This window comes from Urocampus carinirostris, chromosome 8 (assembly GCF_059441175.1).
Source record: "Urocampus carinirostris isolate Australia breed hairy pipefish chromosome 8, RoL_Ucar_1.0, whole genome shotgun sequence".
NCBI lineage: Eukaryota > Metazoa > Chordata > Actinopteri > Syngnathiformes > Syngnathidae > Urocampus > Urocampus carinirostris.
In genome coordinates, this window is record NC_142356.1 from 22020294 (window position 1) to 22043701 (window position 23408).

Here is a 23408-nt window from a genome sequence, read left to right on the forward strand (position 1 = left end):
GTGCACACGTGCGTCATTTGCGCGGGGCAGTGGGCCAGTTTCTCCTCAGCACAAACTCACTTGTTAGAACAGAATGCATTGATCCTCCCCGAATGAGGGACTGGCAGGCAGACAAGTCATCAGTGGTCAGCGTATCACAGCAGATGGATACGGCTCTTCATCAGCGCTCTCTTCGTATGTGACCACACGCGCCGTGCTTTCAATTTCACTGACGTAAACTGGCGCCAGACGACACGCCGGTGCGGTTGGCCAGCAAGGTATTCAGTGTGTTCGAGGGGAACGAGATGCACCAGCTCTTCTTGTGGTTTCAGACTTGAGGAAGTGGAAAAGTGAAACTGAATATCAACATGGTCCGTAAGGGTGCTTGAATTCCTTGAAAATGCTTGAACTGTAATGTTGTGTTTTCGAGGATTCAAAAGTGCTTTTGAGTCAAGTGCTTGTAAATGTTTGAAACGATTTCCATATTTCACAAATTACGCCCGCACTGCTCGTTGGTGGTTTCGCTTGGCCATTGTATTTTTTCTTTCCTCGTGATCAACGGCAGCTGGCATTAGTTTGTATAATATTTTCCTATAAAGTGCCATTACTCCTTACAGATCACACCCAAGAAGGCAGGTTAATGCCACACCTAAACAGAATATGTGTGAAATATGTAGTAGTTCTGAGGTCGTGAGATCAAACCTCCTCTGTGGAGTTTGCATGTTCTCCCCGTGCGTGTGTGGGCCTCCTCCGGGCACTCCGGTTTCCTCCCACATACCAAAAACATGCATGTCAGGTTAGTTGGTCGGTCCAAATTGTCCCTAGGTGTGACTGAGCGAGCAAATTGTCTGTCCCTGTGTGCCCTGCGACTGGCTGGCAACCAGTTCAGGGTGTCCCCTGCCCGCTGCCCGAAGATAGCTGGGATGGGCTCCAGCACCCCGCGACCCTACTGAGGATAAGCGGTGCAGATGATGGATGGATATGTAGTAGTGCAAGGATTAGGAATCAGTTATTGCAATTTATTATGGGCCATGCAACAAATGGAGGGATCATTTACCAGTGGTAAATTTTATTTTAAATGGTATTGAATAAAACAAAACTTAAAATAAAACAGAGCATGACTTTTCAGAAGAGATGAAAGAACTATTATCTAAGTTTAGAGTGGATGATGTTAGTTTTTGGGAAAAAAAAATGGTACCCTCTGTCATCGAAGTCCCATTTTTTTTTTTAGGGTTTTTCCTCTCCAAAGCAGTTTTTAGCAACTGTGCACAGTCATTGATTGCCGTACAGTGCCGTAGGAAATTATCCAATTTGTGTGCCTGTGCGGTGTAGTAAAAGCTATCTTTCACTTCGATTTCGTTTTACCGGAGATGCAACGGCACCGACCGGTAGTGTCCCACAAGACCTTTTAAATTAAAGAAATGTGCCTCTGCTCAAAAAAGGTCGAAAAATATTGCTCTAAAGAAGGCGGCATTCCTTTTTCAGCAAACAAGAAACATTTTTTTGTCATGTTTTAGACAAAGTTATTTTTAAAGTGTGGATCATAGGTGTCAAACTCACGGCCCGAGGGCCACATCCGGCCCGGCGTACATTTATATCTGGCCCATTAAATCATTTTATGGATTGTTTGTTAATGCTAAATCCATTGCAACCTGGTCATTACATTATACTTTAATTATTTTATATTTTATTTTTATTGTTATTGTTTACCTCATGTGCAGTCGCTTTTCAAGGTTTCTTCATTTTCCTCATGCTGAGGTTTTTGAGTTTTCCCTCGACCTCGTGTAGGTTATAAATCAGGGAATGGTGTAATAATAGTCTTCAGTTTCCAATAGTATGTGGTCTGTGCAGCCCTTTGAGACTCATTGTGGTTAAGGGCTATACAAATATACACAACTTGACTTGACCAGCTCAGTAGCCTAGATGGTAAGGCGCCCGCTTTGAGACTGGGAGGTCGGTGGTTCGCGCCCCGGCCGAGTCATTCCTAAGACTTAAAAAGTGGTCGGCGGCGCCCTCTGTTGGCTGCGGCTGCATCGGCTCGCTACAACGGGTCAGGTGCAATCGACATTTCGTTCTGTGTACATTGTTACACAGAATGACAATACAAGGAAATTATTATTATTATTATTATTATTGATCTACTATAATAGCCCGGCCCTATGAAATGCTGATAACTCTCAAACTACAGATCCCACAATGCAGCTCTTCTGCTGTCGCCACAAGTCTTCCCAAGAATGTTCCCGCATCAATCGAGTTAGCTTGACGAGTGCAGCCACTCTTAAAACTATCTACTGACAAACAACACGTTGGCCCAATGGAAAAACAAGGCCGACAAGTGCATTGATAGTAAGTCTTAAGTGCCAGGAAGCTGAGACATAACGCCCATTGACAAACTTCTATCCATCACGATGTGACAGAAGGCTAAACGGAGAAAAGCAGGGTGACTATTCTGCTTCTGTGGATTACGTGGATGACAAACCCTCACAATGGCCGAGCAAAAAGTAGATTCGGAAAACTGAGCCTTTCAAAACTGAGGAGAGGCCGAATATTTGTGAACTGACGCTTGTGGAGTTAATGTGGACCTTAATTTAATCTAGATCATCTTAAGAAAACAAAACATCAGAGTAAGAAAAACCGAATGCAGAGCAGATGGTAGAGAAAGTTGAAGATTTAAAGAACAATATGAGGACCCGGCACATGTTTTTTACTAGAGCAAAATTCCCAAAGTGAAAAGCACAAATTATATTTAAAAAAAATCATATTTTGAATTTGGATAGTTTTGACAGGAGATATTTTTATGGAGAGCAACGATTTTTGGTTATTTAATGTTCAAGTTTGTTTATTCCAGAAATACTATTCCCGTCTGTTTTTTAAAAAAAAGTTTTAGTGTATTCAATAAATATTTATCCTTTTCGGCCCATGGCCATTGGCGTGGTTTGAGTTTTGGCCCTGTGTGCAATTGAGTTTGACACACCTGGTGTACATAATGACACTACTTTTGTCACGGTTGCCCATGGCGCCCAATTGGCCCCGCCAGTTTGGCGCCAGTTGCGGCTCGTTCGTGATTGGCTTCCCTCCTATTTAAGCTCAGTGCTCTCACTCACCCTTTGTCAGTCCGTCAACGAACCTCTGCACCAGCAATATACTGTTTGTGTATCCCGTCCGAAATCGATCCCATCTATTTCGTCCCGTTTTGATATCGCTCTCCGGTCTCAAATATCTGGTATCATTCCCGTCCTGTCTGATATCTGTCTCCAATCTTCTATATCTGTTATCAACCCCGTCAGTCCCGTTCTGTCCGGTATAGCTTGTGTGAGAAACGTTACGCATCTGGGTCCTCCTCCTGTTCCGGTTCTTGACAGCTTTTTGGTGTTGAAGATGATGCCAAGTGTTGTTGTGGAATAAAACAGTAAATATTTCATAGCACTGATACTCAACTTTTTGTTGTCATCAATACAGCTACGAAAGGGCAGATACCAGCTCATAAAATCCTTCCTCCCCCATTTAACTAGTAATTGCAGTTATTTATAACAGAGGTGAAAAGAGGAGGTCCCAACATCTTGGCTTGTGTGCTTTCATCCTTTCCTGCTAGCAGTACCAAGGTACGGACTTTGCACAGGTTGCCACATCAATATTATTAATGAGGCACCTTTAACCAAGGTGGAATACAGGTTCCAAACCAGGCTGCCCTCTTTTCCACCTATCTACCATGAACACACACTCAAACACGACAAGGCACTCGGAGATGAACCCGTTTAAATGAATCACATTAGTAGCACCCGTCGTACTAACTCACAACAACTACTTTGGGTAATTAGCGAAGCACATCTACATTAAATTGCATATTAAAGCAAAATTGTATTACTTGTTACTCTTCCTTCCAGTCATTTCACATTGAAACAAAGCCAAATTGATTGCCTGTCTGCGTTGTTATGACACAGTGGCAAAGTCTTTTTGTGTAATCATCTGCAAGGCGACTGACAGTTAATACAATGTGTTAATTGTTTTAGTCACACTTTTTAGTTCACTTGATTTGTTTGGTAACATTCGATTAACCTTTGAGGTAGCAGCGGGGATTACTCTAATCATAATGCTCGCAAGACCGTGCACTCTATTTGCATATCTGCTCGTTAATTATGACACACACACAAATATTGTCAGAACTTAAGACAATGCAAAACAGAACTCAATTACTAGTTTGTATCTTACCTGATTTACACAATTTGGAATTTGTCACAGTGCCACATTCCTGGGACGTCTGACCTAGTTCTGAGTTGTGCAAATGTACATGATCGTGCAGAGAGTAAGGTTAGCTTATTTTGGCACATGTTAAAGTGTTAAAGTGATGTTGTTGTCACGATTGCTGATTCAAGGCACCTGTGACTGCCAATTGGCGGCAATAGCCCTGAGAGCTGATTGGCTAAGAGACTCCTTTTAAACCCCCGGCTTTCAAGAGGACGCCGTCAAACCGTTGCAAACCGATGCTCCCAGCTAGGCAAGCTCACGCTTTCAGACATTTTTCCTGCTCTATTTTCCTCTACCTGATGCCCGTTGCTGACCTGTTTCTGAACCCGATTATGCCCTGTTCTGCCATCCCGACATCCGAACTGTTTTGCCCCGCTACCTGCCTGACACCTGTTGCCGATCTCGTTTCCGAACTCGATATCGCCCCTGCTCTCCTGTCCCGGCTAACTACTAGTATTCCTGCAAGTTTACGATCATCCTCGCTTGACACAAAAGTGCCACTTCCGTGTTTCCAGCCACCTGCTACACTTGTCCGTCAACCATCGGATCGTAGCAAGCCCTACTCTCCCTCTTATCAATAAAACTGAGAAAACGAACGCTACTGGATCCTGTGTCTGTTTCTGGTCTGTGACAGTTGTTTCCTTGACTGCAGTCGGTGTGTGTCCACTGGTTAAAAAAAAAATAAAAAAATAAAAAAGGGGAGAGTCAGGCTCTAGGTGATGCGGGCAACGGGGAGAGAGTGGCTGCGAGGAAGGGTGGCAGAACAGGGAGTGAGTTCAGCATTCTGACAGCCTCAAGGGGGAAGGTGTTCAATTCCTCAATGATCATAAGATGTCTAAGCATCTATGCTACCCTATATTTACTTGGATCAGATTTATTCCAGGGCAGCACTGCGGGGCAGTGGTAAGCACATGTGCGGCACAGTTCTGAGGTCATGAGATCAAACCTCCTGTGTGGAGTTTGCATGTTCTCCCCGTGCTTGCGTGGGTTTCCTCCGGGCACTCCGGTTTCCTCGCGCATTCCAAAAACATGTCAGGTCCAAATTGTAGGTGTGAATGAGCGAGCAAGTTTTCTGTCCCTCGGTGTCCTTCAACTGGCTGGCAACCAGTGGGCAGGTAGGTGTGATGGGCTCCAGCACCCCCGCGACCCTACTGTGGATAAGCGGTGCAGATAATGGATGGATTGATACCAAAAATCCCAGAATATCCCACTCCTACTTTTGACCCCCACAATCCCCCTCCTCGCTCTCCGATTTCTTCAAAACGGCTGATCGCCCTCCATTTTTCTGCAGCAATGTTGTCAACCTCTTGCTTTTCCTCCCTCCTAATCTTTGCCCTCAATTATTTCATCTTTCACTTGTCCTTCCGTTCTTCTCTCCCATCCCGTTAACCTCTCTTGACGTCCCACCCTGACCCGACCCGGCCTCGCAAGTGATTACGGCTCCAGTCAAAAAATAAGAGTGCAAGTTGGCCCCCGTCGGTGGTTTTACTGTAAGCTGCTCAGCTTACACAATCTGCGGCATATGTGTCCGTAAATTAGAGCGTCGCATTTGGCTTAGGAGGTGCCGCAACATCCGACGGCCTCTTCCCTGGCCTGGATTTGGACTTGCCGCATCTCGTTTTTGAGGGGTGATGCTCAGAGTAACCGACCCATTAATCGTGTTTTTGTGCGTGAGTTTGTGGACTTTTATTAAAACTGTTAGCTTGTTAGCTGGATTCACCACACAGACTGCTGGTTTTACAACTGGGATGTGGTAAAGGCATAACGGCATAATATATACTTTTATAGATTGACTATTTCCACATATCTTTGGGTCACTTCAATGTGAAACACTTTATTTGTGCGTAATTCATAGCGGCACCTAGTAGCAAAAAAAATAATAATTTTGGTAGTCCTGGAAGGGGGATGACCTCATGTGTGGTCCCTTCTCCAGGTTTCTCCAGTTGCCTCATGTTGAAGTTTTTGAGTTTTTCCTTGCCCTCACGTAGGTTTGAGATCAGGCGATGGTGTAATAATAGGCTCTGGTTTGCAATAATATGTGGTCTCTGCAGCCCTTTGAGACTTCTTTTGATTAAGGGCTATACAAATAAACTTGACTTGACTTGACATTTATATTTTGATGTATATAATGAGAAAAAAATTTATAAACTATCCTATAAACATGCATTTTTTCAAAATGCTCATAGGTCAAGAAATGTGTATGCATTTTGCATAATACGAGGCCTACCAAGAGGGAGCTGAGGTGATTGTCATCTTGCTACTACGGAAACCCGAAAACCCCCCACAATTTTGACGTTTGGCCAAAGAAAATGAGACAAAAATGCTGCAGTTTGGTTGCACATAGTTTCCACACTGTGTTCTTTCTTGTGCTTTGTAGCACTTGTTTTCGGCTGCATTACAAAATACAGCAATATCTAATGGTCAAATAATACACAGTCAATTTAAGGTATTGGTCCAAAGCAGATACGGTCTGTTAACAAAAGTCTTCGAACTGCAACATTAGCAAAACACACAAGGAGTATAATAATATTAATCAACTTTAAAGCTTTTAATTTTGAATTAAAGATGAGTAATCAATTACATCATCAATGTTTTGCTATTTGTTATTTTTTTGCGGGTGTAAAAATTGACTTTCAAATGGGTTGTACGGATTTTGGAACCGTTTTACTCGCTGCTGCCATCTCCTGGTTTGTTTCATAATTGCAGCCTAGGTCAGCTTGTTCATGATGCGCGTGCAAGTACCTGCATTTTTTTAGACGCGCTCGAATAAACATTTTGTTTTCTCAGCATTCTTAATGTTTGGCTTGGCGTTTGTATGAAGACCCTGTTTTACTTTTATCATTTTCAGGCTACACAAAAAAATCGAAACAAATACACTCGAGGGGACAAGCAAGATGTCGCACTCCAAGCACTTCCCCCAACCCTCAACAGCTTTGCTAAAAGTACGATAAAAGCAGATCCACACGGTCGAAAATAAAACATAATGCATCTTTGAACTCAGTTGGGCATTGTAAACACATTCTTAAAAGTACGATAAAAGCAGATCCACACGGTCGAAAATAAAACATAATGCATCTTTGAACTCAGTTGGGCATTGTAAACACATTCTTAAAAGTAAGATAAAGCAGATAAACGTGTTGAAAAATAAAACATAATGGCTCTTTGAACTCAGTTGGGCATTGTAAACACATACTTAATCGATAAACTATTTAACTTTATTTTTTTTTTTGGACACTTCAAATGATGCACCCCACCTTTAAGACTAATAATTAGCACATTGGTGCCTTTTTGCAATTGTTGAGTAGTATTGGGCTAGGTTAACTATGTTTTTTTTAAATACTGTGTGCATGTAATTATCTTCTTCAGGTAAATATTACTGTACACTTACATTGGGAGTTCCACTAATGAGCTTTTTTCCTCACTTTAACCTTTTGGGAATTTTAGGGAAATAAAAACGGTTGGGGATATTAAAACAAGACTGCTGTTGCCAATATATGTCACAATCATGCGTCACTATTTAAAAAGAAAATCAGATAAGCACATTGGCACATCTAAAAAATCATGCTTAATACTACAAGAAAGTGATGAAACAAAAAAGTTTAGAATTATTGAAAGGGACTTTGTGTATTATTTGCCCTCTAAATGTCGCTATCTTGTGCCCAGCCTTTTGTGAGTTTTTTGGGTACCCGTAGCAGCAAGATGGCTGACTTTTAAGGCAGCTCCCTCAAGGTGAGGCTATTTTGTAAAGTGAATTCAAATGTCTTTTTTTTTGCCCAACCTTTCGCGACAGTCTTGTTTTTTGGTGTTTCCTTTAGTAGCAAGATTGCAGCGAAATTATGTCAGCTCCCTCTAGTTTAGACTCCACCAAATTTCTTCACCTGAGTGTATTTCGAAAGATTCACATTTCAATGATATTATAGTATGTATATCTTTGTTCATCATTTAAGCCGATTTTGTATTTTTCAATGATCAAAGGTATTTTTTTTATACCACTATCAGTTGCTGAATACTACACACTGTCCCTTTAAACTAATATATGAACAACGACACATAAATCATTCCCTTTACAAAAGAAACAGATGTAAATATATGTCATTTACAGTGAAACGTTTCCAAAAGAACATTTCCAAACTGGGAAAAAAATCACTGCATTTGACAGCAAGACAAGGCTCTGATGAAAATGACCACAAGGAAGACAATGGCTGAAAACATGGATTGTGCGGTCAAAAGTTAAAGCTCTAACTCTTTTTTTGTGTTTAATCTCCTTCAAATCAAAAGTTACCATAGCTTTCCAACTGTATTTTAGAAGTTAACAAACTTTTCAAACTATAACTGTGTTAGAGCTGGCAAGGTTGATGCCACGGCAGCCCATTGCCCTCACTTGGCCCCGCCCGTTTGCCGCCAGCTGCAGCTCGTTGTCTGATTGTATTCCCTCCTATTTACACTAAGTGCTCTCATTCACTCCTTTTCAGTCCGTCAACAAACCTCTGCACTTGCAAGAATTGTGTTTTGACTCTGTACGGTATCCTGCTCATGTATTCAGTATCCGATATCGATCTCGTCTGTCTCCTCCTGTCCGGTATCTTGCTCCAGTGTCTGTATCGATCCCGTCTGTCCCGTCAGGTATCTACCCGTGTATCGATTTCATCTTTTCTGTCCGTCCTCGATCTTGTCTGCATCTGACTTCTCTGTCTCACTTCTTCTGCCTAGCGATCACCACATCCATGGCGTTTGTGTTCTCGTGCATGACTGCCCCATTCCCGTAAAAAATAAAGATTGTGTGAAAACGTTACGCATCTGGTCTCTCCGTCCGTTCGGGTTCTGACAGTTGAAGCAGCTTTAAACCTTTAATTCCAGATTAAAGCTTTAAAACTTTAACATCGGCAGCTCTACTCAAAACACAATTTGGACAGACAAAAATTTGAGCAAAAGATTTAACAATGACACCACAAACACAATTACGCTTCTCTTTCTTGACAGGTCGACTTTTTCAATATAAAAACGCGCTATATGATTATCCTGTCGCGTTCAGAACCAAAATCGAAAATAAACATTTCCCTGCCGCCCCATCTCTACACCCGCTCACAAGCTTTTGCACCCTAAAATGAAAAACACCTTGTGAATTGTCTACCTTCCCACCCGAAACCGTTGGATAAATATTTCACATCAAGCGGGTTCAACACGGGGCTGTTCACTTCGCACAAACACGAGTCGCAAAGCCCCAGCCGACTCGAAAGCGCCACACAAATATAGCAAACTGTTCCAAAACAACAACTCCAGCTCCTAACTTTATCTATCCCCTGCTATTAAGGAAAAGAGGATGGATTTCTGGAGATGAACATTTTATCTTTGTGTGTATGTGTGTGTGTATATGTATGTGTGTAATTATCCACCATGCAGGAATTAGCAGAAGTTTCTATCTGTGTCATCCTCCACTCTTTAATGCCCACACACTTGCTTCGCGTCGAATCCACATTGCGTATCGACTTTGGAATGAAACGCTTGAGTCGACCGCATTTCAAAGGAAGTAAGAAGGGAAAAAAACGACAGTTTACTGGAAGAGGAAATCAGGGCAGGATATTAAAAAGCTGAAAAGCAGCAGTGGACAAAGTGCGCGAGCGCCGGTCCGTTTACCTCGCAACAGAATCCAGCTGACCTCCAATTTGTTGACGGTTTTCGATTAGGAATTAAACACCCACCCGTCCAATTTCCATGCCTCTTATCCATGTCTGGTGAGCTGGTAGCTTTCCCAGCCTTTCTTAGGTAAGAAAGCAGTTAAATTACCTTTGTACATTATTCAAAAGTTGCAAAATAATACACATGAAGAAATATAAAACACGTTTGCACACATCACATTTTACATTGGAAATCAAGTGGAATTTATTCAAACATAACAGACAAACCCCGAATTAGAAGTACACTGAAAGATAACTTTATAGTTTAGTAGTAACTCAAAATAAGGAGATAACACATCAATTTTGAACATGCAAGAAGAACGGGACAGTACTGGAATAAAAAAAAAAAACCTCAAAATGCCAAATGCCAAATATGTTCTAAAAGCGCTCCCCTGAGCCCTATCTTTTTTGTGTTAAATCTCCTGGATTACAAAAAGCAGATCCACCCTAAAAGGTGTGAGTAACATAAACAGCAATAACATTTGCCGATTTCGCCAATGTAAACAGTCAAAATAATGGACATGTACTCCATGCAATCTGCTGAATTTATGTTTTTGAGGTTTTCATACATATATATATATTATATATATTATATAATTTCTAGCTTCCATGTTGATGTCCTAACCTGGAATCAAACAAACAGGGTAAGGAAGAAAATAGCTTTCTTGTACAGTTAATCTGTTTGTTTATATATATATATATATATATATATATATATATATATATATATATATATATATATATATATCAGTATAGTAATTCTGTACATGAAAAAAAATCAATCATAAATAATGAGCAAAAAAGTACGAGAAAGTCATCCCGTCACCGCGTTCATCTCAATTCGTAACGGCTATCCCCTAAATGCTCTTTTATCGTCTGCCACGGGACTATCGAAAGATGCAAGGCAATCAGCAGTTGGCGGTCGTAAAGAGCCCGTGTCCGTGCCAAAGGTCTCCTGGGATTATGGCTTAAGCACTTCTATCATCACAGGCTGCAGCAGTGATTGTTTGAAAGGAATGAACAAGACTGCAAGACAAGGAAAACAAATGAATTGCACGACCTGGCCAGACAATAACAGTAATAATGAGGAATGGGGAAAATGAGCAACAAAATGCCGAATGATATGTACAGTAATTGCTGAGGGATAAAATGAGTTGTAGTGATCTCGCCAACGTGGTACTTGAATGTGTTACCTTCTGTCTTTAATTGTTACTCTTTTCACATGCAATCTACCCTCTGGCTCAAATGTGGCAATTAAGCTAAAGTTTATAAAACATTTGTTTAGGACTTTAAAACTATAAACTGTGTTTTTTGGGCAAAGACGATGACACTAGTTTTTGACTCAGAAGAAATGACAGTATATTTCGGTTGAAAAAAAAAATACAACACTTTTGTTTCCTAGGAAATACTAGATATTGGATGTTTGGTTTAAAAATATAAAGCTGACTAGCTTTCCATACAAGAAATGACAATACTAGCTTTCAGCATAATTTTTGGGGTGAAATTTAATACAATACTGTTTTGGGCCAGAAGAGAATTTTTAACCAGTTTCCTGTCATTGTTAACAAAGAACATTTGATTTCCTCAGGCAAATTTGCACGGCTTGAGAAAATTACCCCCAAGTGTGACGGGGCTATTTGTCAGTAGAACAGTGCTCTATTCACCTGTGGGATCCCATTGTTATGAATGCATAATCAGTTTATGGACAGCACTTTTTTCTTTTTTCGTTTGTGAATTCCTACAGCCATTGTCTGTAGCTAAATTTTGCACAGAATATTCTTTAAAAATAAACTTTGATAGAACTGCTCATCCTTCTCTAGCCTTTATGTTTATGTCCTAACATGGAATCAAACAAAAAGGCTGAGGAAGAAAAGAGCATTCTTGTACAGTTACTATGTTATTTTTTATAAAAAATACAACAATAACCATACTACTTTTTATTGGGTCTCGAATTCATACAAACTTTGCTCTCTCCATCTGTTTTCATGATGTTTAAGGTTGATGCTGAGGGAAGAGGCACCTAGCGCCCCCCCAAAGAACATTGTGGCAAGCGGGCGAACGAACCAGTCCATCATGGTCCAATGGCAGCCTCCTCCAGAACTACAGCTCAATGGAGTCCTCAGAGGATATATGCTCAGGTACAAAGGCCACAGATACATCATACACATTCTTTCTCTTCCTTTAATAGACCCCTTTAAAATACAAACACATGTCCTTAAATTAGGCTCTGTAAATTGCTCATACCTGTGCAATTTAAGAGTTTAATTGTAAGAGTTTGTCCCTGTTATCTTTTTTGCTCAGTCATCTTTGGACACTAATGGAGATAAACTTTGTTAAAAGATAAATGGACGTCTGGTGCACTTTGAAAAGCTATTGTCCTCTCTATGGAATTTTTTTCTGCACTCTGGAACAAATTGCTCTGGTCTTAAGGACTACAGAAGAATGAGGAATGGATCCCTTGTTTGTTTTGGGAAAACAGTAAACAAGTTAACTTTCACCCTTTATTTGTACCCAGATGGCAACTTCTGTTGTCAAAGTAAATTATAAAGGTGCTTTACAGGATACCTTTTTAAAAACTCAGTTTATGGAAAACCTATCACTAAAGAGCATTAGGCACTGTAAAATACTTCTACTGAGCCTATGCAAATGCATTATTCATGATAACATGCATGCAATACACATGTGTTTGCCTCCAAAATACAGAAATGGCGAAATGTGTTTTTTTTAAATAATAAATATTATCATTGCCTCATTTTCCCAAGAAATGGCCACATGTTTCCATTGTTCACTGCACAATTGCAGGATGATAACACGTATTAGTAATCTGCATAATGAGCCCCCCGCGTCTGTCAACAGTAGCTATGAGTCAAATAGATATGCGCTTAATGCCACACAACCATAATAAAATGGCTGTATGTGGATTCTATATCACATATGTCTCCATATTATGCGTGTGTTATAGTTGTGTGCATCCAATAAAAGACGATGCATGCGGGGCGACACATTTCAAGACTACGGTATAACCAGGAACTGTTCTGTTCAAATGGGATTGTGATCTAATTTGATACGGCACAGCTCAGCCTAGCTCAAGAGGAAATGATGAAATAATATCACACATATATGTATGAATAAACCTGCCAATAATGGAAATGTGCCTCTCCAAGATATGTGTCTCCTTAAGAGCCTATTTGATAAAGAAATTATATATAGTTGGAGAGATGGATTCAATACTTTCAACCAATTGAATTCAACAATTCACCAATACCACTGTAATCCAGCAATTAGTTGCTTTTGTCTTGCTGACGAGATTGACGGACAGGCAGGAGAAGAACGGGAACTGAGATTTGTTCAATTGCCTGGACAAAGCATCAGACTGGTATGGGATGGACATTAAAGGCATCCAAAGGCGCCAACGCCAAGTTCCACACGTGGGTGGCGCCAGGTGTGTACTAGGGCTAGAATGTAAGAAATGGACATGAATTAATTCATCTTTATGGTTGTTTAAGTCTGTGGCTTAAAGTCTCGTGTGGCTTGCAAAATCGAGTTTATTTTTATATTTGAGCATGCGACTTTAAATCAGTTGCACGCTGTAGTCCGGTCGGTATTCTTCTATTCATGGCATGGAAAGACAAATTATTTCAAATTTGCAGTTGAAAGAATGGGCAAGGAATAGTAAAGTTTTCTACCCGGGATTCCATACATGTAGTTCATTTTCACATTTCTAGAGCCGTGTTTGCTAATTTTTGCAATGTGGCACGGATACACGGTCAGACCTATGCATGTGAATTCGGAAAATCCTTGGGAACCTTGTTCTTTCCCTGTACACTATTCGATTGATTTTCTGTGAACAAATCCTCAAAAATCGCATCTCTGTTTACATTTATGGTGTCACACCAAAACACAGAACATAGTAGTACAAAAAGTACAGAGGGTGAAAATATCTGAGACTATGGAAAAAATACACATGAAAGGAAATGTGTAAACTTTTTTTCTTACAACAGCATACGTTACCCTACCCTGTTATATAAAATATAATAAATAAAAATAAATTTATGTGATAAAGAATCTCTGCTCTCTGTATTCATTTTTCCAAATACTGATGTGTGGATTGTCAACATGAAACAAATTGCAAGCTCAAGCACTTTTACACCTGTTACCCAAAAGGTTTGCAATTTGTTTGAACAAGTTCTTTACCGCTTTCTTTTTTGGGGTCCTGAAGGCGAAAAGGACAGTCTGATGTCTCACTGCATGTTAAGACTTTGGAAAAATAGAGCTGGAGAGAAGCAATTCAGTTGTGAAAGTTTCTAAATAAATATAAAATCAGAGTGCACTCAGGACCCAGGAACAATTGATAGAGACTCTTTCTCCCACCAAGAGGCATGCAAAAATGTTTTGGCCCCTCTCTTACAGTGAAAATGTTGTACGTGCAGCATTACAGACACTCAGAATTCAGACTTCACATTACAAAACAAAACAGAAACAAAAACTCCCTCTACAAGATTAGTACTGCACATTGCTGAATCTTCAAGGTTGTATAATAAGTCCATTCCTGTGAAAGTACACTGATATGAAAGAATACATTCAGGAAGTAAATAATTCATTAAAATATATGGATAAATATGATATGCATTTACGACAATTAAATGAAAAATGTGATTATCAAATTATTGATGTGATCATTAAATAATAAACTGAATATAGCTGGGAAACTCATGTTATGGAAACAACATACTCAGGGACCTATTTTAATAATTAAACAATTCACATCAACTACAATGTATTGGTTACTATTTGAATGTTACTAACTAAGTCTCCTTAAATGCAGTGGCTATACCTTCCATATTTTTTTCTTTATTTATGTTTCTTCGTGTACCTCTTTCTGTTGCTTGTGTCACACTGCAATCAAAATAGCCTCCTGCCTCCTGCTCATTTGCATATAATTGCAGCGCCTATTTTTTAATCCTCATTCACCGTGTAATCTGCTCCCACTCTATTGTAATCATAAACTCTGGGGGTGAGGGGTGGTATGCCAACCCCTTCTTTCTTTGTATTTATCTAGCCTTTCCTCAGTCCCTTGTTCCCCTTTTTCACTCTCGCCTCTCCTCTGTTAAGCTTGCACTCGAGCATCGCTACTGTTTCTTTTTTCCCTCGGCCTGTCGAAAGAAACATCTTGTCAGCCTCCAGTGGCGCCTTCACCAAATGCAACAGTGTTCATTTGTGCAAGCGCCCTGCTCCAGAAGACACATAGCACGTCATTCAGACGCTCTGACTCTCGTTACACTTTTGACAAAGACATATAGATTAGCACTTCTTTGGTTTTTATATTATATTTTTTCTCCCGACAGTAGCAGTAGCAGTAAGCGCTAGCAAAAAAAACTGGAGGAAGAATTGTGTGCCCAAAGCTTTTCTTAAAAACTGTACACAATAAAATGACCGGTGTTAATTTAACACCACTAGAATACATTTAACACTACCCTAATGAGTATATAACCCTTTCGCCTGAGCAAAAATGTTCACTGAATGTAGAGTTAATTTTACTCTGGTAAGAATAATGTTTTACACTACACGACACTAAGGAGTGTTTGTCTAGTTTTATACTGGGTCAAAAGTCACACCATTGGTGGCATGAACCGGAACAGGATCAGGACCGAAATGTGTGACATTTCGCACACAAGCTTTTATTTTACGGGAAATGGGGAGTCATGCACGTTAGGCAGCGGTCTGGCGTGGAAAGACAGGAACACCGACAACATCGATACCAATTGCCCGAGCAGATATTGGAGGGATGGGGTTGATACCGGACAGGACAGGACAGACAGGATTGATATTGAAACAGGATATCAAAATTAAACAGGACAAACTAGACGGAAACGATAACTGGAGGGAATAATAAACAGGACAAAAAAAAAGCAACAATACCGGACAGGAAATACCAACAGGAAACAGGACCAAGTCAGAACCCACGTCTTGCGGGGCAGAGGTTTGTTGACAGACTGACAAAGGAAGAGTGAGAGCATTGAGCTTAAATAGACGGAAAGCCAATCTGTCAACGAGCTGCAGCTGGCGCTACATGGGCGGGGCCAATTAGGTGCCATGGCAACCGTGACAATTGGTGTGGTTACAATTAAACAATGGAGAGTTAACAGCTGCAGTGTAAATCCTATTTACTATTTTTTAACTTGTTCTTACGAGCGTTGAATGATACAAAAACACAAAAATTAAGCATGGCTCATGACAAATTTATTTTGAGTAAATGAACATTTTTAATCATTTGTAAAATCACAGTTGAACCAAGAAGAAAGTTTTCTAGAGTAAAACATTTTCTTCACTTTTAAAAGTCAGGTATTTTGTACACCTTAAAGAGTCTGCTAAGGTACTGGTAAGGTATTTTACCCCAGACTTAGTGTTACAGTGTAAAACCTATGTGAATAACTTATTTTCTTCCATTTCACTCAGTCTATTGTTGGACGAACACCATGGGAATTAAAACACTTTAACAATGCATATTTAACTCTGGTAAATTTACTGTGTCGATGCCCACAATAATGATGTCATAATGTATCTCCCGGATTACGAAGGTACCGTCTAGCGGGGCTACCTGGTGACTATCAGGAGAAGAACATCAGCAGTCCAGAGACCAACTACTGTTTACTGAAGGAGCTTATTATTTGGACTCAGTACCAGATCCAAGTGGCCGCCTACACTGGTGCTGGGCTGGGTGTCTACAGCAGTCCTGTTACTGAATACACACTGCAAGGAGGTCAGTACACACACAGAAAAATATTAAGCATAAGAATGTGTTGTTTTTAAATAAGCTTTGTGTGTATATATATATATATATATATATATATATATATATATATATACATTGATCTCATTACGCTCAGATTTCATTTATGCGGTTATTTGCTTATTCTTCTTTGCTCTTCTTTGTTTTTTTACAATGAAAACTAGCCCAACCTACTAATAATATTAGTAATGATTACAATAACAATCTCAACAATAATAATAAGGCTTAATCCACTTCATTATCACTAAAGCACTAGCAATCTAAAATACATGGGAAAAGGCGTTCTATTTTATCTCATCACCATACTATTTTTAACCTCATGGTACCACATTCTCTTACATTTTTTTATCTTGAAAGTGCATGTTTTGTTCCTAACTCTTACAACATTGTTTGGACTGAACTCATTCCCATAATGCTCCATTACGGTAAATTGTAGCATTTGCTCAACATCAGATGTGGGGGTTTTGGGGTTTTTAAGGGTTATTGTTCTATCTTCGTTATTCATTATCCATTATCCGTTATCGGTCAGTTCATAATACGCTACAAAGCCTAGGAGCCGGGACACTTACTCTCAGCCAAAAGGCCAAGCTAAGGTCCGAGCCCTAAAACCTTGATGCGATCATTGCGAATGCACCGTTGTAACGAGAATCGAACCCGGAAAGCCGAAGTGAGAGTGGCGTGGATCACAGGTAAAGTTGTTAGATTTTATCCCTGCATCACACTATTTTTACCCACAGAGCCATGTTTTCGCTTCTTTTTTTAATCTTTAAGGGGCACCTGCTTGATCAATAGTTGCAAATCAATCTCTTGGCTAAACTCATTCCTATGATGCTGCATTACACCGTTGCGGCAGGTTTGTTTCCATTGCAAATGTTGTCGGCGGTAGGTGTCAACTGAGCAACCGTTATAACCGTTAACTTACAACCTTAAAACTATACAAATCCTGTATACAGAAATAAATAGTGTTTGATTAAAGAACAAGGGCAACTATTTCTTTCTTTCTATGTGACGCGGTATCAAAAGGACCCACGGCCTGGTACCAGTCTGCGGCCCGGTGGTTACCGTCCACTGCTCTAGCTTACACTATTATATTTGTTCTTCCCTGCTGACATCTAGCTTCTTCTTTACCAAATATTATTCATTCGTGCCAAAAATTAGCAATGTCTTCTCCTATGCAGAAACTTTGCACCATTTTGTCTTTTACATTAAAAAATAAACATCGTGTACACATACCCAAAGAAATAGCATCCTTCTCGTCCAAAACTAGTGTTGTCTTCTTCTACACCAAAAACGTATATTCTGATTCCTACCCTAACCTTCTGTACTGAAAACCTCTGCTGTCTTTATTTACGTCTTCTGCACTAAAAATAAGTTTCTACTTTTTCTGCACTGAAGGACTACTATTTTTTTCAACAATTTAGCCATGATGTTGCAAAAGCTGTAAAATTGCTACTTGTACTCTATTGCAAGTTATTTCAAACCTATTCATGATATTTATTGTCCAGAAATATGGTAAACACTTGCAAAATTGTCAACACCAGTGCTAGTAACTGTTTGGACAGACTTACGCGATGTCCAAGTCAAGTCATGTTTATTTGTATAGCCTTAATAGCAAGGAGTCACAAAGGGCTGCACAGACCACAGACTATTGCAAACTACAGACTATTACTACACCATGCCTTGATCTAAAACCTAGACGAGGGCAAGAAAAAACTCAACCTTGAGAAGGGCCTGCACATGAAGTAATCCCCCTCCTGGAATTACAAGGCTGTTATGGATTTTGCATTAACACACAACACAAATAAAATATGAAATAGTTTAAGTATAATTGGTCCAAGAATCTCTTATCTTTACCTGATGCCTGTATGGACTTGAAAACAATCACTAGTTGCTTCTATCAGTGCAGCGTGTATCACTTCACCTGCCAAAAATAAAGCTCTACATAAAATAAATGATGGGCAATGCCTATCTATGATTCAACGAACTCACATCGCGAAAATTGTCTTCACGGCTGTTCAGTTTCCCTCCGCGGGAGCTCAGCCATGATTGTGCTTGATGGTTTTAATTCCCGATAGGGATGCTCTTCGCTCCACGTTGTTAAGGACAGAGCCACTTAAGTATTAGGAAGTTTTTCAATTTGTTGTTTTTCATTTGAAGTGTTTTGTAATTAAACCCGCTCGTCATCGGCCAGCGCGGCGGACAGCTTTATCGACTCCGAAGTGTAGCTCATTAACGTGATCCGGAGGGTGTGGAAGTGGGCGGATGAGTCACGTTCCGTCTTAGGTGAAGTTCGGCTGGTGTTTTAATCGTATTTCTCTCCCGCCGCCGCTTCTTCTTCTGCCGCCCTTCTCCACAGCACTCCGGCATGCCTGCATAGTCAGATTTCCCCAGAGGACAGACTTTAGTCTTTTATCTGGGGCCGCGAGCTGCCGGGGTTAAGAAGCCGGGCCCCACGAGTGCACTCAGCATGGCAGGGGGAAGAGAGCATCTTTAGCATCAATTAATCTCTGTCTCCCTCCCGCTCGGCCCCTCCAGTCTCTTCTTCACTGGCGCTCCCTCAAACCATATAAAGGGCATTCCCATGTATCGCCGTAAACCTCTTACTGCATAATCACCGTGACGTTTTTCACACACGTCTTTCGTATGACCGCTCAGTCGGGTCCATGTAAGACGGACTCTTTCTCCTTATGGCATGTTAGCCATGCGAGTATCCCCTTTTGCACCCGCACTTTCAAATTAAACTGATAATAAGTCTTAAAAATGAGCTGGCATTTAAATGGTATGTCCCTAGGCGCCTCCACTTAATCACCGTCTGCTCAAAACACTTTCCTGTTTTGATCTCAAAAGTTTACCGAGCACTTTGCATATAATTACCATTTTTTGTTTGGCTTTTCGCTTTGTGTCTTGATGGGCAGAAGATGTTTGTATTTTGAAATAATACGAGACACCAAACAATTTCTTTCTGATTGCCTGTGGTGGAGGTAGGGGCTCAATCCTGACTTGCACAGACCCTTGGTAATACTAATATTTTGAAAACAAATACAAAATAGATTTACAGTATGGGCTGCTGATAAGTCACTGTGGAAGTGTGCAAGGCTTTAAAAATATCTTACACTTTATTCAATCAACCGAATTAATAATAAATCAATCATTAAAAAGAATAGATTAGCGAACTAATCACCATCATAGTTAAAATTGATCATTTATTTTTAAAAAGTGTTTTTACTACAAAATTTACCAACTCCTAGAAATGGTTTTATCTCAACAGTAAGTAATACATAGTTTCTATTGTCAATTATATCGTACAGGTACATAGTGTAATACATCTACATACATGATTAATTTGTTCCCCGATCATGCTCGTCTCTAGATTTTCTCGTATCTTGAGTGCATTTTTCCAATATGAAATAACTGAAAACCAATCCAACTGTACCCTAAATAAGTAAAAAACATCTAAGTGATCACTATAAACACAGTCATATAGTAATCGACCATAAAAATGCCATATTGAGAAGAACAAGATTATAATAAAATTACTGTATTTTTTTTGTTGAATCAGATTAAAACATGTGTTTAATAAGTTATGTCACGGTAAAATAGATATCACAATTTTTCCCAAAGGTTCTCAAAAATTATTTTTGATGTTTGGAAAGTGCAAAAGTATTACGAGACACATGAATTTGGTTTGCATGATTTCCTACTCCTTCAATGTGGAAGCAGTGCACACCATTGTGTATTATGTCCTAGATATCAAAATCGGTTAAAATACGAACAATTTTTTGAGAATGGACTTCATTTGTGACACTCTCTGGTCTCTTTAGCTGTGCTGAAATTTCCATGACTCCAAATTTATCATTGGCAGGACAACGCTATGTAAAATACATGAATGCAAAATTAAAATTGGGTACTTAATGAGAGGTCGTGCCATTTGCAAGTCAGTCACTAATGGCTGCATAAGTGGAAAAGTTCTCATATATCCCAATTCAGAACCAATTTCTCATCTACAAACTGTTTAATATACTTAGTTTCTAGGGTGCGTTCTTCCTCTTATATACCACTGCATTTTCCGTCTTGTAAGCTAATCATTCAAGCTAAATACAGCGTATGTTTGTTTGTTTGTATAGTTCCCACAGCTCCTCCACAGGAAGTGGAATTGGTTGCTATCAACTCCACCACCATACGCTTCACATGGAACCCGCCTCCTCAGCAGTTCATCAACGGCATCAACCAGGGATATAAGGTAAAAATACAATATATTTACTATTTTTCAAACTTTCCAATGTTGCCATTGTATCACATGGGTTTGGAGGGAGGTGGGGGCAAGAGAGCGAGAGAGAGAGGCAGGTAGGCAGGCAGTCATTTTAGGCAACCACAGTGAAATCCTCACAATTACTGAGTATTGCAAATCCTGGCAATGTATGCATAATTCATAACTCAGAGGAAAATCACCATTTAATAAAATAAAAATAAATTCAAGGTAACACTTTGGTGATTTCAATTTTCATCACAAATCTATTACGGTGTGTCATTTTTCTGAAAATTATTGGGGAAGGAGTTCGGTGTAGTCATAGAAAAGGCATTGACCTACACTTTCTATCCATCCATCCATCCATCCATCTGCACCGCTTATCCTCAGTAGGGTACCCAGTGGGCAGGAGACACCCTGAACTGGTTGCCAATTGCAGGGCAAACGGAGACACTCATTCACACCTAGGGACAATTTGGACTGGCCAATTTGGAATGTGGGATTGATATACGTTCAATATGAGCGTCACCTATGACTATGCACACGGCGAGATGGTATTCGAGCTTGTGCTTTGATCGCTAAAGCAGCCCTTTTTTAAAATGTTGGGTGCCAAATACTAATTTGATTTGTAGTTTATGCATTCTTTGCAAAAGAAAGCACTCTGAGTGAGCATAACACGCAAAATGGCTACTCTTTTGAAGTGAACGGCATTTCTTAACCTGAAAAAATAGAAATGCTAAAAGCTGGGAAAAGTTGAGATGATTCCAACAGATTTTTTTTTTTACATTACAGTAAGACCTCGGTTATCGCGGTTAATGGGGACCAAAACCACACGCGATAAGTGAAAATCCGCGAAGTAGCGGCGAACCTTCAAAAAAAAAAAAAAATTTTTTTTTCTTCTAATTATTATTTTTTAGACCCGGTTAATGGGGACCAAAACCACCCGCAAAAACTGAAAATCTGCGAAGTAGCAACGCCAATTCAAAAAGAAAAAAAAAAGAAATCTCATCTCATCTCATTATCTGCACCGCTTATACTTATTATTTGCGAGCGAGCCCCTAACCCGCGGCGCGGGTACTTTCGGGCGCGATACGCACGACGCCGCGACAAGCTGAGCGGGTCCGGCGCTACGCGCGGAGGCCGGCCTGTCGGAAGCGCAGAATCCGATTTTTTGGGGGGGTTACTTATAGCAGTAAGATGGTAGACAATTTTGTCATCTTCCTCTAGGTGTGGCTCATGTTATGTCAAATGTATCTACCTGGATTTTTTTTTAAACACACGTTTAAATGATAGTTCTTGTATTTTTGTTTAGTATTCAATCAATATTGCTCTTTAATGAGTAAAGGTTTTTTTAACCCTAGCAAGCACTAAATAATGCACACCGTCCCCTAAAGACTGCTCTGCAGTTTGTTCTTAACGGGACAGTGGATATTATTTGACCACTAGACATTACTGCATAATGACGTGCAACTAAAATTGAGTACTAAAAAGCACAAATGTATACTATGGAAACTCAAAGTGACCAAAAAGCACCATATTCCTTCTCTTTTGTTCGCCAAGCTTTTTGAGGTTTTCAGTCACCCATAGCAGCAAGATGTTGGTAAATGGTCTGCAACTATATAGCGCTTTTCAAGTCAATGAAGACCTCCCATAGCGCTTTACAATATGCTTCACACTTACCCATTCACACACACCAATAGCGGCCATGCAAGCCGCCGACCTGCTTATTGGGGGCATTAGTGATTCAGTGTTTTGCCCAAGGACACTTCGACATAAACCCTAACCCGAACCCTAACCCTAACCTTTAACACAGAGGAGCCGGAAATCGAGCCTGCGATCTCTTGATCCCAAGACAAGCGCTCTACCTCCTGAACTAATGCCACCCGTTGGAAAATTATGTTCGCTCTATTCAGGCGAGGCGTTTGTTATCTAAAATAGATGGTAATTAATCAACCTACGATTTGTTTTTTAAAGGCCCGTTTGGATGATAATTTGTGTATATTTGTTTATTATTTAAGACAATATATATACTTTCAATGAATTACGGGTTTTTTTTTCCAACACCGGGGGGCATTAAATCAAGGGTCTTGAACCCTCTGCCCAAAGGACTGCTCAGGTGCTTGAGGATCTGTTCTGAAAATACCTCTTTATTGGGTAATTGTGATTTTTCTTGTAAACTGATTTCAATAGTTAAATGATTTTTTTTTCACCCGACATCCAGCAATTAACCTGATAATAAAATAGTAAAAACATTGTAATAACCAAGTTTTTACTTAGGACATGTATATCAAACTGAGTTCTCTTTGTGCCAATAAGTAGCAAAAGGTGGTTAACAGCTTAAAAAGGTTGGTAACTCCCTGCGCTAAATAATACATACTGTCCCACCAATATAACAATTGTCTGCCCCACTTATCCTCACTAGGGTTGTGCGGTTCATACTGCCCCTTTAAACAAAAACTGAGTCATACCAGTG

General features: G+C 40.0%; 1 protein-coding gene across 2 annotated transcripts in view; it reads left to right on the forward strand.

The window, feature by feature from the left end:
- sdk1b (sidekick cell adhesion molecule 1b) overlaps nt 1-23408 on the forward strand; it is a 421825-nt gene that overhangs the window by 298622 nt on the left and 99795 nt on the right. For both annotated transcript variants that reach the window (XM_088341980.1, XM_088341981.1), the window contains 3 exons: nt 11897-12037; nt 16478-16659; nt 20814-20929. In XM_088341980.1, the coding sequence (XP_088198106.1) occupies nt 11897-12037; nt 16478-16659; nt 20814-20929 (439 nt within the window). The remainder of the gene's footprint in view (nt 1-11896; nt 12038-16477; nt 16660-20813; nt 20930-23408) is intronic.